This window comes from Mugil cephalus, chromosome 7 (genome assembly GCF_022458985.1).
Source record: "Mugil cephalus isolate CIBA_MC_2020 chromosome 7, CIBA_Mcephalus_1.1, whole genome shotgun sequence".
Classification (NCBI taxonomy): domain Eukaryota; kingdom Metazoa; phylum Chordata; class Actinopteri; order Mugiliformes; family Mugilidae; genus Mugil; species Mugil cephalus.
The window spans coordinates 11,185,170-11,201,964 of record NC_061776.1 but is presented as its reverse complement, the minus strand read 5'-3'; the positions used below and the strand labels follow the sequence as shown (position 1 = coordinate 11,201,964).

Below are 16,795 nucleotides of genomic sequence, written 5' to 3'. Positions count from 1 at the left end.
GTTTTTCCACTGCAGCTACGGTGCACGAGAAAAAAAAAAAAAAAAAAAAAAAAGCTTGATTCCGTAGCGGGTTGATGTTTGTGGGCGTTTTAATGGCAAATACCAGCGTGGGCTGATAAAAAAAAAAAGCAATACCATACATGCGAATGTATTTAAAATCAAATCGATAGATTATACGCCTTCTCCCTTCAAATAAAGAGAAATATCCTCAGCAAATCCCTCAACCATCTATTAGTGCCTCGCAAAAAAAATCTGCTATTTCTCATCCATTGGTAACTATGCAGACATATTTCTTAATGTCACCCCCAGTCCTGCTCTCTCTCGCTTTTTTTTTTTTTTTTTTTTTTTTTGCTGCAAGGACACCGCGTCGCTCCTGCTCTGCTCCATCCCCAGCTGTCCTTCCCCTCCTCCTATTCCTCCCCCCTTCTCTCCAGTCTGCAGGCTCTACCTCCTCCTCCTCCTCCTCCTCCTCTGCTGGCTCGACAGGCACTGGTATGCAGACAGCGCTGATAATGACATTCACTGTCTACACTACTACTAGTCTGGTCTGCGAAAGGGAAGAAGGGACGGCACCGTCGCGAAACGCACACGCCACTTCGGTGGGGTTCACATCCACGTCGTGAAACCTTTTTTTTTTTTTTTTTTTTTTTTTTACAACCGGCGGGTCAAAACATCACAAAAAAAAAAAAATCCATTCCATTAAACTGAATTTTGTGTGGGTGGGTATATACTACAAGCTAACAATTTACTGTAGAAGCTAACCATTGCCTGTATATACTAGAAGCTAACCATTGACTGTATAAACTAGAAGCTAACCATTGCCTGTATATACCAGAGGCTAACCATTGCCTGTATATACCAGAGGCTAACCATTGCCTATATAAACTAGAAGCTAACCATTGCCTGTTTAAATACTAGGGGCTAATCACTGACTGTATATATACTAGCCTCTAACCACTGACTAACCAGCTGTAGAGGCTAACCATTGAATTGGCTGTTTATATACTAGAAGCTGACCGTTGAATTGACTATATATACTAGAAACTGACCGTTGAATTGGCTGTATATATATACTAGAAGCTAACCGTTGAATTCACTGTATATATTCTAGAAGCTGACCGTTGAATTCACTGTATATATACTAGAAGCTGACCGTTGAATTCACTGTATATATACTAGAAGCTGACCGTTGAATTCACTGTATATATACTAGAAGCTAACCGTTGGCTGTATGTATATATGTAAGTGTGTGTATATGTATATGTGTATACACGCACATACATATACATATATACATACATATATATATATAAAAATACACAAACACACACACTAAAAATATAAATAAAAATATATATATATATATTTATATATACTAGAGGCTAAGTTAACCCGGTTACCCCCCTACAGCAACGAGGAGAGCCGTAGTAACCACCCCGTGACTCGGCGCTGGGTTTTTTTTTTTATCCGAAAAAAAAAAAAAAAAACGTTTAAAGCTCCGCAATACACTCAATAAAAACTCTGCACCAGACCAGTAACCGAGCGGACGGCGAACATTAACCCAGGCAGGGATCGACACGGCGGACTGGAGCAGGTTAGCTTCGACCCCTCTCGTCGGCTGCGACTGAATTCAAGCCCTCAATAGTTAATCACAGTCTGGGAGACTCTCTCCGACAAACACGTCCTACCGCAAACAGCTACCTTTAAATACTACATGTTTTTTTTTTTTATCCGTATCATCTATATAAACATGCATAGATATATAGGTGGATATACATTTAAAACAGCGGCCACTTGCCTGGACGCCGTGTGTCTGTCGTCCTCTCTCTCCCGGGGTCTTCTCGGTACTGGAAAAGCCTGGCGGACCGTCAACAAGATGCAGCCCCGAAACGTCACACTGCACACGGGCGGAGAGGAGGAGACGTCACCGGGCTGACGGAAACTATGCGGGGGTGTCTCTCTCTCTGTCTGTCTATCTGTCTGTCTGTCTCTCTCTCTCTCTGTCTCTGTCTGTCTATCTGTCTAGCACAGTCTGGGAGATCTGTTTCCCTCCGACGGCAGAAGGTAAAGCTGAAAGTAGGCAGGTCAGGGGAAACTAAAACTGTGGCTGGCGGACTTTTAGAGGTCGCAAGGGCCCAGATTTCGGTCCTCACGGAGTATATCTTTAATCCACCTTATTTTTTCAATATTTTTTTATAAAAAGGTTTAATTAAATTAGCTCAATGAGGAAATATGAAAAGAATTACAACGAGAAACTCTTATTTGTCATGTAATGAAGAAATTGCAGTTTACAACAGCATACAAAAAGGCAAAAAAAAAAACAACAAGCGTAGACAGTGTGGCTATAAAAGATAAATAAAAAAATAAAATACAATAAAAAAATACTGTTTTGGCATATATACAAAAATTTTAATTGCACAGATGATTGTCGGATATTGCACGGAGGGACCAAGTGTAGCGTTGTAAAGTTGTACATAGTGCATTTAGTAACACACAGTGAAAGTGTTGAACTTTGCGGTGTAATAATATTGCACGTATTAAGAATGTTCATTGTGGAGCCAAAGAGCAGCAGGAAGGAAAGTACTTATTTTGTAGCCTTTATATTTTCTGCATCATTTCATTGTCCTTGTTTTGTCTAAAATACCATCCAACACGTGAATAACTGTATTTAACCATTATTAAAACATATAATATTATATCTTGCGCAACCTATTGCCTTTGAGAATAACAGCTTTCTCTGACTGTCAGTCAGTGTAACCTACATTTTGGCTTTGTGTGTCTGATAACAAGTTTCCCTGTGTAAAATAGCACAGTTTTCCATCAAAACATCTTCAGATGTCTAGTTTTGTTCAAATTACCACCTAAAACTTAACTTAAATGTATTAACGATGACATGAAACAGATAATGTTGTACTTTTAACTGTTAAATTTTCAAACCTAAATAAATTCATTAAACATGACGTAAACGCATTGTTTATAATATTTACGCTTAAAATAATATTGGCAGAAGTTATCTTCAGGTAGTGTAACCTACATTTTGGATTCTACGTTTTGGACCTGCATGTCTGATTATTTTTGGCTTCAGTCTTGTTACAGGTTATTTTTATTGATGTGGCCTTGGTTGACATTTACTGTGGCATGAACTGATATGACAGTTGCCTTATCTATGTTGTTGGCTTCTCATCAACTTTTTTTTTAACTAAAAGAAAGGCTAAAAGAGGACGAGCTCACCCAGCCACCAAAATGGTATCTGCTTCTGCTGAAAGCTCCCCTCCCCCTTCTTTATGTGGACCTGTCCTCCACAAAAGGTCAAGAGGTCATTCAGGAGGTCTATTGTGCTCGTGGACATAATGCGAGTTAATAAAATCTGAGTAGTGGAAGGTCAGGAGTTAAGGTTTCTGAATTATAGATTGTGTATTTCAAGCTTGAGCCTGAATACACACAAACAAATTCTGTTTATTTTTTTATTATTATTTAAAAAAAAAAAAAAAAAAGCAGAAATCATAACCTATAAAAGTTATCACACTCCCGTCGACATATGCCGGCGTTTTTACCCCCAGACGCTGGCTGGATGACTGGCTGACCCACAATCTGATGTCACACGTCTGTGAGAGCAGAGAGGGCTTGATAAAGCTTTGATAAACAACGCGGTCGGCCTTTTCGCCGCAGCCTCTCTCTGGCTCACTCTCTGACAGCAAGGTCAGCAGTTGTATTATGAGAGCAGATGAGCGTACACCCTGTCCAGCCCCAGAGCACAACAAGAGGGACATTGATTTTCCTGTAATAACATCACTCTGTGTACTGCGGGGAGTAAATTAATCTCATATGTGCAATAATACGACCGGCACTGATTGTTCATTATTGGAATAAAGCAAAAAGCTGAATTATGAGGGAGCGACGGTGGTGGCGGTGGTGGTGGTGGAGGTGGATTTTTCAGACAGAGCAGACTGGTACATTGAGAAGACTCTCCATTAGCCGAGACTCTGTCAAACTGTTATTGGACTTAGTACTAAGTGGACTCCGGGGGCAGACACCTCACAGCCATTTTCATACGCCCTGTCTGGGATCAATGGGAGATATTGAAAGACATCCAAAGGTGTTCGGTGGATGCGATTCGAGGGGGAATGACGCTCACTGAAGTGGCGGGCTGAGGCTGAACACCTACGCCGCGGAGTCGGAGGTGTCAGACAGTTCTGGACGGAGACTCACCGTCTTATGCTGCTCTGTGATGTGTGTCATCGGCTTGCATCAGGTCTCATCTAGCCACATTTAAAGCGTGTGTCATGTCTCCAGCATCTGGCTCCAGAAAAATAAATGGTCTGCTACTTATTTGGAAGCCAGATAATCACATCTGGCTACATCTGGCTCTTATAATTAAACAGGAGGTAGACAGAATGATGGAAATGATGTAATGGCAGTAAACACAGCTGTAAAGGTAGGCTTTAGGCATGTGTGTGTAAGTTCTATCCTGTTTATCACTGTCATTTTGTTTTGTAAACTTTTAAATGTGGGTAACGCTATATCCCGGTTTTGGGACACCAAGGTAACACTCTGATAGGTAGACGGACGCCGTGACACACATTTGCTGCTGCAGAACATGGTGAAAAGCGAAGACAAAGCTGCAACACCTACACCAGAAGCCAGCGTAATGTGCACAACGAGATCAAATCCAGGACACCGATATGTATATTAACATGAACAATGAGCAGCGTTTGGCCGTAGCTGCAACAGTCCAACACTTTATCTATTGATTTCAATTCCAGTACCACGGCTCCATGGTATCTGCATACATGTGAGTATTGATCTGGCACCATTTATTTATAATTTGTATACTTCAGTGCGTTGGAAAGTCATTGGAAGAATTTTCGTGTCCTCTGAACTATGAGATTGCTCTAAATGAATGAACACAACTAATAGAAGAAACCATTAGTTTTACTGCATAATAACAATGTCTCAATCCATCCCATCGATCCATTATCAATCTCCATTGTGTCATGTGTCATGTATTCTTGTTTGTATCGTGTGTGATTCATCCAGATGTATGTATGGATTTATCTGCTGCTCTCGTCTCTTCGTCTTTTTTTTTTCTGTCTCTCTAAGTGGCTCTCGAGCTGGTAGCTAAGGAAAGTGTTACCTTTAGTGTTTGCTCAGGAGGTTTCAGGCTCTAATCAGCCAATCCTCCTAATACATTTAGTGTGCCAAGACAAGACAGCAAACTCCAATTGTGCGTATATGCACTTGGCCAATGAAGCTGATTTATTTTTATTAAAAAAGAGCACATATTGAAATCAAATTCTCTTTTTTTTGTAAGGAAACCATTTGACTGGTCTCGATTAACGCTACTACCTTAAGGACTAATCTCAAAATAAAATACATTTGTTCCTTATCTATTTTCTCTTCTTTACTGATGTCAGCTTGACTCACCCACATTATGTTCAGATCCTTCATCAGTGTCCTCATGAATATTAGTTTTAAATCAAGTCAGTCCAGTACAGTTTAATACACTCACCGGCCACTTTATTAGGTACACCATGTTAGTAAAAGGTTGGCCCCGCTTTTCCCTTCAGAGCTGCCTTAATCCTTCGTGTCATACTTTCAACAAGGTGTTGGAAACATCCCTTAGAGATTTTTGCTGCAGATTTGTCGGCTACACATCTATGATGCGAATCTTCCGTTCCACCACATCCCAAAGAAGAAACCATGTTCAGTAAACCAGTAACCAGTAGCCGTCAGAAGATGGGTATTCTGCATTCCTTGGTTGTAATGACATGAGTTACTGTTTCCTTTCTGTCATCTCCAACCAGTCTACCCATTCTCCTCTGACCTCTAACAACAACAAGGCATTTTCGTCCACACAACTGCCGCTCTCTGGATATTTTCTCTTTTTCGGACCGTTCTCCGTAAAACCCTAGAGATGGACGTGCGGGAAAATCCCAGTAGATCAACAGTTTCTGAACCACCAACAACCACACCACGTTCAAAGTCACTTAAATCCTCTTTCTTCTCCTTTGTGATGCTCAGTTTAAACTTCAGCAAGTTGCCTTGATCACCTTTACATGAATAAATGCATTGAATTGCAGCCATGTGACTGGCTGATTAGCTATTTGTTAACAAGCAATTGAGCAGGTTTACCTAATGAAGTGTGTGTGTGTGTCTGTGTGTATTTAAAGCTGAACAGTAATAGATTAAAACAGTCAGAGATCAACTGACTTAGTGTGGACTTCAGTTGTTTGCTAGTTCCTTTGTACGGCCTAGTAACCCTCATGACACACTCACAACGTATGATTTCTAGTAAGAAAAATAAACCAAATTCAGTGGGAAGGAGGAGTTCAGCTGAGGGCAGGCAGAAATGTGACAGACACGCTCATCATACGGGGGGATTTCCAAGTGCAACAACCTGTCATGACCCAAATTTGTAACTATGATTGCACTGCTGCTTTCAACACCCTTGATTTTGCTGGTTTTGTTTTGAGTTATGTTGTTATTTCAGGCCTCAGCTCCGGTTCAGAGCTCTTCACCGAGTCAGTTTAACCTTCATGTTCTGACTGCAGCAGCGGCTCCTTGGAAGCCCCACTCATTCATATAGGGCGTGAACCGCGTCAAGTGTCTGCTAATGAAACTGAAGTTTACTGTTACACCAGACACGTCCACTGTGTCACTACAGTCACTGAAGCAGTTCACACCCATCTACCTCATGAGGAGGGAGGAATCAGCAGCTTCAGACTCTGGATATCCCTCAGATTAACTCCCAGAGCTGCATTCAAGTGCACCCGCTAAATACAGTGTGATAGGCTGTGCCAAGTGAATGCACCTTAAATCGCGGTGTGTGTTTTACTAAGGGAATGCATTTAGCACCAAGTATGATTCTTCTGCTGCTTAATTAATCCCTTCAGGGATTGAATAAAACGCCAACAAGATAAGCGCAATTAGAACAGGATGTTTTTTTTTTTCTTTTTTCTTTTCAGATCCTGCTCTGTTTTTACATCATTAATTATACAAGGTTAGTCTCCTCTTCCACGCGGTGATGTGGAGCAACAGTGCCTGGGGAGGTGTACCCCCCCCCCGTTCCCCACCGGAGAGGGCAAAGGAACAATGTCAAACACGCCATCGTGGGAATGCAGAATTATGCAAAGACATTCATCCTCGTCCTGCGCGCAGCGGCGCCGTATTTGTCTTGTTCGGTTCATTAAGGGAAGTCGTTTTCCGCAAAATCTGCTTCAATTGAGGCGATATACGATGATTTAGTGGAGCGGGGTGGGGTGGGGGGGCGTGGAACAGGCCTCACGCGATGGGTTTCTGTCGTGTGAGTTATTGCATCACACGAATCAATCCTTTTTTTATTATTTGAGACACATCATCATTTCCGCGACCCCTTGTTTCACCTCTTAACACCCGGCAGCGCGCGGGGCCAGAGGGGAGCCCTGCGGTGTCGGTGACCTCCTCCCCTCCAGAGATGTCAAGGCCCCGTCTAAAAGCCAGCCGGGAGTCACGTGACCGGCACGGACACGGGGCAGCTGCAGCGGAAAAAGCTCCAGCTTAACACCTTAAGTCTAATTTCCTTCTCTCCAGACGTCCGTGTTTGGGTGAGAGCTCGGGTCTGGTCGCAGCAGTAAAAACAACGCTGGACGACAGTCATGTGTTGCACGGGGCAAGAAAAACACACAAAAAAATATTCACTTTTTAGATAATCTATGACAGGAGTCTAAACTAATAAAACTAATAATACTACCAATTATATGTGTTCTATACTAAACTCAGCCTAGTGCTATTTATATGCATTAGTATCATCAATTTGCATTCAGTATTAAGCTATTCAAATAATACACAGGTTCAAATATATATATATGTATATTTTAATTCCAAACAGACGAGTGGCTGTGCAGCTGCTGTAAAAATAAATAAACATAAACATACATGTACGTGAAGTCTTTCGATCCATTTCGGAGTCAGTATTTAGCTTTCCGTGTTTCTGGATTTAGGCGAAGGACTGAATAAGCTCTCGGCCAATTGCGGTGAACATAACAGAGTCACTGTGTAATATGCGGGCTCGTGATTGGCTCAGCGACGATAGGGGCGGGGCCTATGGTGTACAGGCGGCTTTGATAAGGAGAAAGTTAACGTCTTCGGCCTCCATTTATCCCTTCACTAAAATGTGTTGGATTCATATTAACGTGTGTTTAAAGAAAAATAAAACTGTGGGGGGAAATTTTTAAAAAATATATAAAAATGTCTAATCAACCAAAGATTTTGCGACCCGCACCCGACACTGTAACAGAGCTGACGTTTTGGTGAAATGTTTTTCTTCAGTTCCCTTTATGATTCTTTTATTTTTTTTTCACAATGAGTGTGAAGTTTCCGTAACTCTTCTCAAGGGAAAAAAATCTGTGTTTGTTGGCAGGAAATAAACTAAACCACAAAGTGTCCACTTCACGTAATTTAGATCAAAAGCAGACATCTTTCTGCCATGAAAGAATCACTTTTTCTTTTTTCTTATATATATTGAGAGAATTTGCCATGACTCACCTCCAAGACATAAAATTGTATTCATAAAAAGACACTCAGGTGCCTTAGTAGTAATTCACTTAATGCTGCGGCTGCAAGAGACAATAATAATTTAATAAAATAATCTCTGAGGTCTGTGCAGCTGAGGAAAAAAACATCCCATCTTTAGATGTGAAGAATGAAACATCTTATTCAGACAGGTTTCGTAATACAACCCCAGCTAACTCAATATATATCAGAGGGCTATAACATCGTCTGGGTTACTGTCTCCGACTTGATTAAACTTCTCCGGAGCCACAGACAGGATTATATAAGGCCAGTACGTCTCCTCATAGTGAATAAACAAAATCAGGGAAATACGTTTTTTTTTTAAAACGAATGAAAGACCCACACTGACAAACACATATTACCACAAGGAGAGAAATAAAATGTTTATTTTACCGTCTGTGTTTTTTTTTTTTTTTTAACTTTTCTTTTCTTTGAACACTAATATAAAGTTCACCAGAGTCCTGCGGATGGTAAACATCCCCAAAACACAACAAATACGACAAATAGTGTTTTCATTGGGTTCACCTAGTAACATTTTGGAATCAATTTAGTGTTAAAATAAAAAAAGAAAAAAAAAATCTAAATTAAATTTGATTATTCACAGAAAAAAAAAAAAAAAAACATTAAAGCAAAAGTAATAAGTGTAACAGATGAATGTTTTCCTCTGGTCACCAGGTGAGTACATGTTCCAAGTAGAGAGAGACGCTTCGACTTCATGCACCATCACTTAGTGTCGCTACAGTCAGAGTGAGTCCTCGGGGCTTTTACAAGCTTTAAAGCAGTTTTATAAAATTATGAAAAGTAGCCGTGGGATACATACGAGGAGGAGGAGGAAAAAAAAAAGAAAAGGTTGAGCACAGCAGATACAGATCACAGTTTTAAAAACCACATTTCAGGATCAAACTGCACTGTGTCGTGAGGTTTTTCGGGACTTGTAACTGAGCTCTTGTTTCAACAGTCACTTTGAGCAAATAAAGGATTGCGGTGGAATGGAAGAAATACAAAAAGAGAAAAAAAAATATATAACAACATACGTTTCAGAAAGGCAAAGTATTTAAAAAATGAGCAAAGAAAAAAAATATGAATATATAAATTCTATGACTTGGGAAAGCACATCTTCCTTACACATACTGTACCTTTCTAATACGTACCAGCAAGACATTTTTCAGAAAAATGTTTTTTTGGTCCTGTGTGAAAGTGTATTTCATGGATGGTCTTGCACAGTGAAATTAGACCTGTGCCCCAGCGTTCGTGGCATCGTGTGCTATTCTTCCAGCCCATTTCCCGGTATAGCGAGCTCTTTCATTCACAGTTTGAGAGCGTTAACTCATTATTAGTGTCATACTGCTAGTGGGGTTCCTTCATTCTGGGAGAAGGGACGCGAAGCAGACTCTTTATTTTTTCCAGATGTTGAGTTTTCATCTGGCCCCCGTTTACCCAGGCTGGACATTTAACACTTTAATGACAGATATTATATAGTTAAATAAAACATGAGAAAATATATAGATTTTTATCTTTTTCTTTCTTTCTTTTTTTTATTTTTTATTTTTTTTCTTAAAAGGCTAGTGTTAGGATTCTTTTCTCTACAGACAAAGCTAATCCCAAAAGAAAAAAAAAAAAAAAAAAAAATGACCAAGATGCCAGTTTTGTCCGACTGCGGCTTGAAGCTAAAAAGGCTTTTTTTTCTAACATTTATCCTCAATAGTTTATATACAAATAAAATATGCATTGAAAACACCCCACCAGCTGGAAGGAGAGGATTCTCAGTTCATCTGTCAGGGGGGTCAACGCCTCGCCCCAACCCACTCCCACCCCTCCTTGGAAGAACTCTGTAGCCCTGGTCGGCTACCGGTAAAGAGGCCCCGATGAGAGAATTGGTATCAGTGCAGATTTACATGATATAAAAATAATTAAGAAAGAAGGTAGGCTTAAGGGCAAGTGGTTATAAATGGCAGAGTGTGAGACTGGTTTTGGCAAATAAGCGTTCTACTGCGCATGTGCGGCCCTCAAACGGAAGGTAGATGTCGTCGAGTTGTCTCGTAACCATGCAGCACCGAGACGCCACGTAAACACGTGCATGACTGTGTGAGTTGGAGCGTTTTGTGTGTGTGTGTGTGTGTGTGTTTGTGTGTTTGTGTGTGTGCATGTGGTGCGCGTGAGCCAAAAAAAAAAAAAAAACGTCCCTCACACACACTCCTCCGCCGACATCAGCAGAGGGTTGATGTACTCGAACCCTTCGAACTCGGACTGGTCGATCTTCTTGACCACGTCCCTGAAACAACGGAGAAGAAGAAGAAGTTAGAGTGAGTGAGTCAGTCGGCTGAAGAGTGAAAAGCGGACACGGCAGCGAATGAGGCGGGAACTCACTCGTCGTCGGGCGTCAGTTGGATGGGCTCGTTGGTGAACTGGGCGTCGAAGTTGTCCAGTCCGAATTCCCCTGAGATGTTGGGCTTGAACGGAGGGACCACCTGCTTCTGCTCCAGCTGCAAGAACGACAGAGTAACCTTAAAACACGAATAATAATAATAACAATAAAAAAGCTTCTCATCCTTTTAGGCTCCAGTAAATTGTAATAGTATATTTTTTATTCTAATAAACAACTGATTGTCCTTAAGTGAGAAGGTCTGGACTAGTTTATTTAAAACCACACACCACAGATTAAAATCCAAAAATACTTCCCTGTAACCGTACTGAGGCGCACATACGTCGACCCCATCACCTGTGATTATTATTAAACCACAGTCTACAGGTGACTCCCTGAAGCTCATGTGTCTCCTAATTCTTTCTTTCTTTCTTTTTTTTAAACTTGTTTAGGAGCCAACGCCTGCGCCCCCTGCAGGCCAGAGGGTTCACCACAGAGCAAACTGTTGGAAAGGGGAGGTGGGTGGAGGGGAAGGGAGCGATGGGAGGGGTGTAAGCTGATCTGTCCAGACACTATGACCGACTGCTGGGTCGCTGCTCCAGACCAAACAGGGAAAAAGAGGTCATGGTGATCCCTGTTGAGCTGTCTGTCCGTCTGTCCTCGTTTGACTGCACATGTCTGTCTGCTTCAGACACGAAATGTGCCCAATCCTGCGACACGTGTTTCAAAGTCCCTCTTCTCTGACGGCATTTAGTGAAATACAAAGCGACTTTAATTACAGATTTCTTATCACGTTTCTGCTTCTGGTCTATAAAAAAAAATTGCCCAACACACAGCAAATCCATTGAGCGGGGTCGTTTATTTTATTTGAAATACTGAAAAATATACTTTAAAACAAAACTCAAACGGCTTTAAGCTTAAATGTAATGTGCAGTCGAGAGGTTTGGTTTTCGCAATTGTGAGAATTTACTATTTTCTGCCCTATTTTCTGTGAATTTGAGTCTGCAAACGTTTTAGAGTTTATAATTGCATCAAATTACAATAAATTATATCCTCAGCAGCCTGTGAGTTCTTTGAATGTACCGACCCCAGCTTCGTGTTACAGCTCGGTTTGTCATAAACCAGGAATCTCATTCATTCTTCCGGTTACTCGCAGCCAAACCTGAGAAGAGGAAGCTTCAGAAATAACCCTGTATTTTTAGTCATAGTTTGAATTTCCCTGGCATCCCTACAGTGATCCCGAGATGCTTAACCAGTGACAGGTCTGGGATATTAATTCCCTGCCCTCTGCTCCACATTCGGAAAGGGTTTCAAGCATAAATATACGGACACCAGCCGCAGCAGGAAGCGAGGTACCGATCCGACGTCGAGTTTTTTAGCATCAACGAAAAAGGAAAGCTAACGAGAAGCAACACGCGCCTGCGATTACCGCCACCCCGGTGAAGGTCGAAGTGCTTTACAAGGGCTTTAGATTAAAATTAGATTTATGAATGGCTTCGTTATGCACATGAATCACTGACAATCCGGAGCTCAACATTTTCAGCTCTATATGCTCCCTCTCCGACCCGTCTCCTCTCATTTCCTCTCCATCTTTGGCGTCCTGCCTCCGTCCACGTGTTAGTCATCCTATCTGCTGTTGTCAGTCTCCTGTCTGGCCTGTTTGTTTCGAACCGCCTGCTTTCTACAAGGACGCGAGTCTCATCGCACAGCTAATAACCCTCAGCCCTGACGCAACGTCTGCGGCTGCAGGGCAGGAGAGATAGATGGAGAGATGGTGCAGTAGCAGCTTCCTGTTTTTTTTTTTGTTTTGTTTTTTTCCCCCCCTTCTCTCTATAATCGATTCACTGTATTCGTCAATTTTGACCTATAAGGTCGGAGGCACCGGTGCTGATTTCCTTCATTGGAAACTGTGATGGAAAACATTGCTAAGGTGAAGAACGAGGGTGAATAGAGAAGAGGAGGAGGAGGAGACACACAAGCCCTTGTTCATCAGGACAGATGTCAACACACCTGTATGAAGATCTCATCTGTCAGACTACACCTAGAGGAGGTCCGGCCCCCTTATGACCACAAAATACATCCTGCCTTCACTTAGAAAAACATAAAACACACAGCTGATATTCTGGGTGGATGTTTTCTGTTTGTAATGAGAGTCTCTTCACGTATTCAGTAATTACAGTTAATTAACCTCCTGAGACCTGAGCATTTGTTTGGAATGCATCTTAATTTTTTTAAGAATAGATTAAGATCTTATCTTATCTTAAGTATTTGGGATTAGTAGGAAAAATAAGCATCATCTTTGAACTTTTTGATAAAAAAAATGAGGTGAACACAGGGATTACTTCACTGTATATTACAATTCAAGTCACTTTAAGTGCAGCAAAGCATAAAACTGTTTATTTTAATGCAAAAAGAATGTACTTGTACTTGTGAATTTGTAAATTGTGCTTGTTATATCCAACTAGAAAAGTGTATTGACCCTTTGCTGCCAGTACGGGGCAGATAAAAGTGTTTCCTTATAAGGACATTAAGTCTAAATGAAGCAGAATAAGCTGCCACAAACCTAAAAGCTAATGTCCCCATATGAGGACGCCAGGTCTCTGGAGGTCAACTAAACTAACGAATAAATCTAAACAATAACTAAAAAATGTAATTATTTTTGGTTCTATGACCTGGATGACTGAGATGGAAATATTGAATAAGAGAAAATAAAAACTTATTTTCACTAATTTTCTCTTTGAGCAGGTTTCTAAAATAATTAATGTCGGGGGATAAATAATTAACGTGTGTGTGTGAATAGGATCAAAACGGGTCATGTTAATGGTTCGTCTACACCTGGTCTACAGAGCGGCCACGTCAACGCAGAGAATCAAAGCGAAATCACTCACAAGGTCCCAGTCGACGTTTCTGAAGAACGGATGGCCCATGATGTCGGCAAAGCCTGTCTGAGGGTGGCAGCCCAGACGTTCCTTAGGATCCTGTGGAGGCGAAGGGGAGAGGAGGGTGAGAGACCGATAACGAGTCATATGAGCGGCGAGAAAGGTGGGAGAACGTGAGACGGGAGAAAGTCTGCAAAGGAGGTGGAAAAAAAGCAAATTGGGATTTTGGTGAAAAAAAAGAAAAGATTACAGACGGTTGAATGAAGCATGGGGAGAGAAATGAGTCAGACTCCGACACAGATCACACTAATGTCATTCTCAAAGCTGATACAGGAGAGAAGAGACTGATACAGGCCTGTCCGACTCCTTCTCACCTTGTTGAGGAATCCCTTGAGGACGCTGGCAGCTTTGACTGACAACGAGCGCGGGATTCGGATCTGTTTTTCCAATATTACTGCAGCCGGTCAGAGGAAATAAGGGAGGGAAGGGGGAGAACGAGAGGAGGAGAGGTTGAGTCAAACTGTCCCCTGAAGCTACAACGGCTACAGAAAGCGGGTGCTGACACCACCGCAGGTGTGAGTCTGATCGTCCCGCAGCCGTTCAATGACTTTGTCTATACATTCAACACAATTAAACAATGAAAAACAAAAAAAACACATATGCTTTCACACATTCCCCCTGTAACAGATGGCATGCGCCTGTTGCCGTGAGAAAGGTGTCGATAGAGGAGGCGTCGCATGTTTCCACGCAGCAGTGATGAACCTGCTCAGGTGTGTGTCTGTGTGCGTGTGTGTGTGCGTTACCTTGGAAGAGGTAGTCTTCTGTGTTCTGGTCGGGGTTGTCGGAGCTGCCGACGATGTCGAAGGGCGACCGGCCCGCCATCATCTCAAACATCAGGACGCCGAGCGCCCACCAGTCCACACTGAACCCTGGGACACACACACACACACACACACACACACATTGTAAGTTACAGCTAACATTTGAGTGCAGCAGCAGCAGCAACACAAAACGAGAGAGAGATTTGAGCTTTAATGACACACACACACACAAAAAAAACACGCACTTTAAATTGCTGCTACATGAGCGCCAGTGATTTTGGGTTACCATGACAACCGTCTCCCTCTTGAAAGCATGGTGTTGACAGCCTTCACATTAATGCCACCCATTAGGGCAAACACAGAGACACACACGCACGCACGCACACACACACACACATACACATACACACACACAGGCGCAGTAAAAACGCTATTTCGCTCGATATTAGACAGGACTTCAATTTTGTAACCTCTCTGGCGCACACACACACAGAAAACGCGCACGTGTTCGATCCACACATTTTTAAAAAATCAAAAACGGACACAAAGGAATGTTTTTGTTTATTTTTATTTCATCCTTACTAAGGTTTATCCTTCAACACTTGCAGGTAACCTAAGGTTGAGATTCCCATGACTTACAAGATCTGCAGAGATGTTTTGTAAATCACGATGGCTGACAAAGACGGGTAATTTATGAGATTTAAAATAAAGACGAGAGAGAAATTAAAATAATACGTATATTAAACCTCATGTGTTTTTTTTCACCAGCTGATTTTCGATTCAAGCTGCACTTTAGCTTTAGTTTTGTATAGTGTGAACGTAGCTTAAGATACTAAAGTAGTCAAAGTACAGAGTGATCTAACAGCGTCTAGTTTTCTTTTTGATGAGGCAGGAAACACGTACACATGTACACCGAGGCGTGACCCAATTATTACAGTGAATCCTGCACACGCTCATGTATCTGTGCCTTCCTCTGTGCGACGTGTCAAGTTGTCTATAGATGAAAAAAAAACATCTGCTGTGTTAATTGGGTGGAAAAAAAAATATGAGTGTGTTGTTACACACGGTCTGACCAAAAAAAAAAAATAAATAAGTCGCAACCTGGATTTAACGAAGCAAACAGGTACGAGCCTCCTATTGGATAATTACTTGATGGGTGATTATGTTTCAGCTGGCAACAGGTTATTTAACCCAAACTGATGCAATGAGTGGCTTCTCAAAGACACATCCAGCCAAATCACCGGCGTCTAACGTCTAAAACATCTAACGAGATTTAAGCAGAAGCAACTAAAACTGAACCGCCCGACGCATTATTAAAAAAACTGGAGGAACCATCCTGTTGCAGAGTGATGGGGAATCAGGGTAAGAAGAGAGGCAGATAAAGTGACGCCCCCCCATCATGCCTAGTTTCAGGGGCGTTGCTCAGGTCTAGGTTCAGCAACATTATGCCCAAAGAATGAGATCAGCCGATACCTGAACATACTGAACGACCATGTTATTCCATCAATGGATAACTTCTTCCTTGATCTTGGTGAAAAATGAATGGATATAACTTCTGTGACATTGCAGAAGCTTACAGAAACAATGCCTTTTGTGTGTGTGTGTATATATGTATATATATATTTTTTTAAACAGTGGAACTTGTCGCTATGATACCGTCTTTTGTATCCAGGGAGCTCTTTCTATTTTTACGGCACCACGTGTAGATACTTGACACGCGCGCATCTAAATGAACGTTTGTCGTGAGGCGCTTGAAAGGACGCCTAACTTTTGTTGGTATGAATGTCTGTAACACATTTACGTTTGAGTCATACGTGTAGTTTACATAACATTTTCCAAACCGACACTCTGTGTTATTTACGTCACAAGTTCAGCTGCAGCGGCATTTATTCAGAAAATCTTATAAATACCTACAGGTCCGGGGTTAGCTGTTATTTATTTAACCGTGTCATGTTAAACTGTAGGTCGCCTGACCTACAGGTTGGTTAGGATCTATTTTGTGTATGACACAAGTAAATTTTCCAGCAACTGTTGACAGTGAGATCATTTCACCTCCTAGCGAGTCGGGTTTTATTAATAGAAAACAATGTCGCGGCTTTAGAAGTTTTTTGATTGTCTAATATGAGTCAACGGGAGGTTTACCTGTGGATTTATTTTTAAAGCCGACGCTCAGCCTCTAACCC

General features: G+C 41.6%; 1 protein-coding gene across 1 annotated transcript in view; it reads right to left on the bottom strand.

The window, feature by feature from the left end:
• Positions 1 to 8,906: 8,906 nt before the first annotated feature.
• The window catches only part of prkci (protein kinase C, iota), a 34,231-nt gene continuing 26,342 nt past the window's right edge, over positions 8,907 to 16,795 (bottom strand). The window contains exons 14-18 of the mRNA XM_047589681.1: positions 14,595 to 14,720; positions 14,166 to 14,245; positions 13,801 to 13,890; positions 10,918 to 11,033; positions 8,907 to 10,822 (exon numbers count right to left, since the gene is read on the bottom strand). Of these exons, the coding sequence (XP_047445637.1) occupies positions 10,735 to 10,822; positions 10,918 to 11,033; positions 13,801 to 13,890; positions 14,166 to 14,245; positions 14,595 to 14,720 (500 nt within the window). The 3' untranslated portion in view covers positions 8,907 to 10,734. The remainder of the gene's footprint in view (positions 10,823 to 10,917; positions 11,034 to 13,800; positions 13,891 to 14,165; positions 14,246 to 14,594; positions 14,721 to 16,795) is intronic.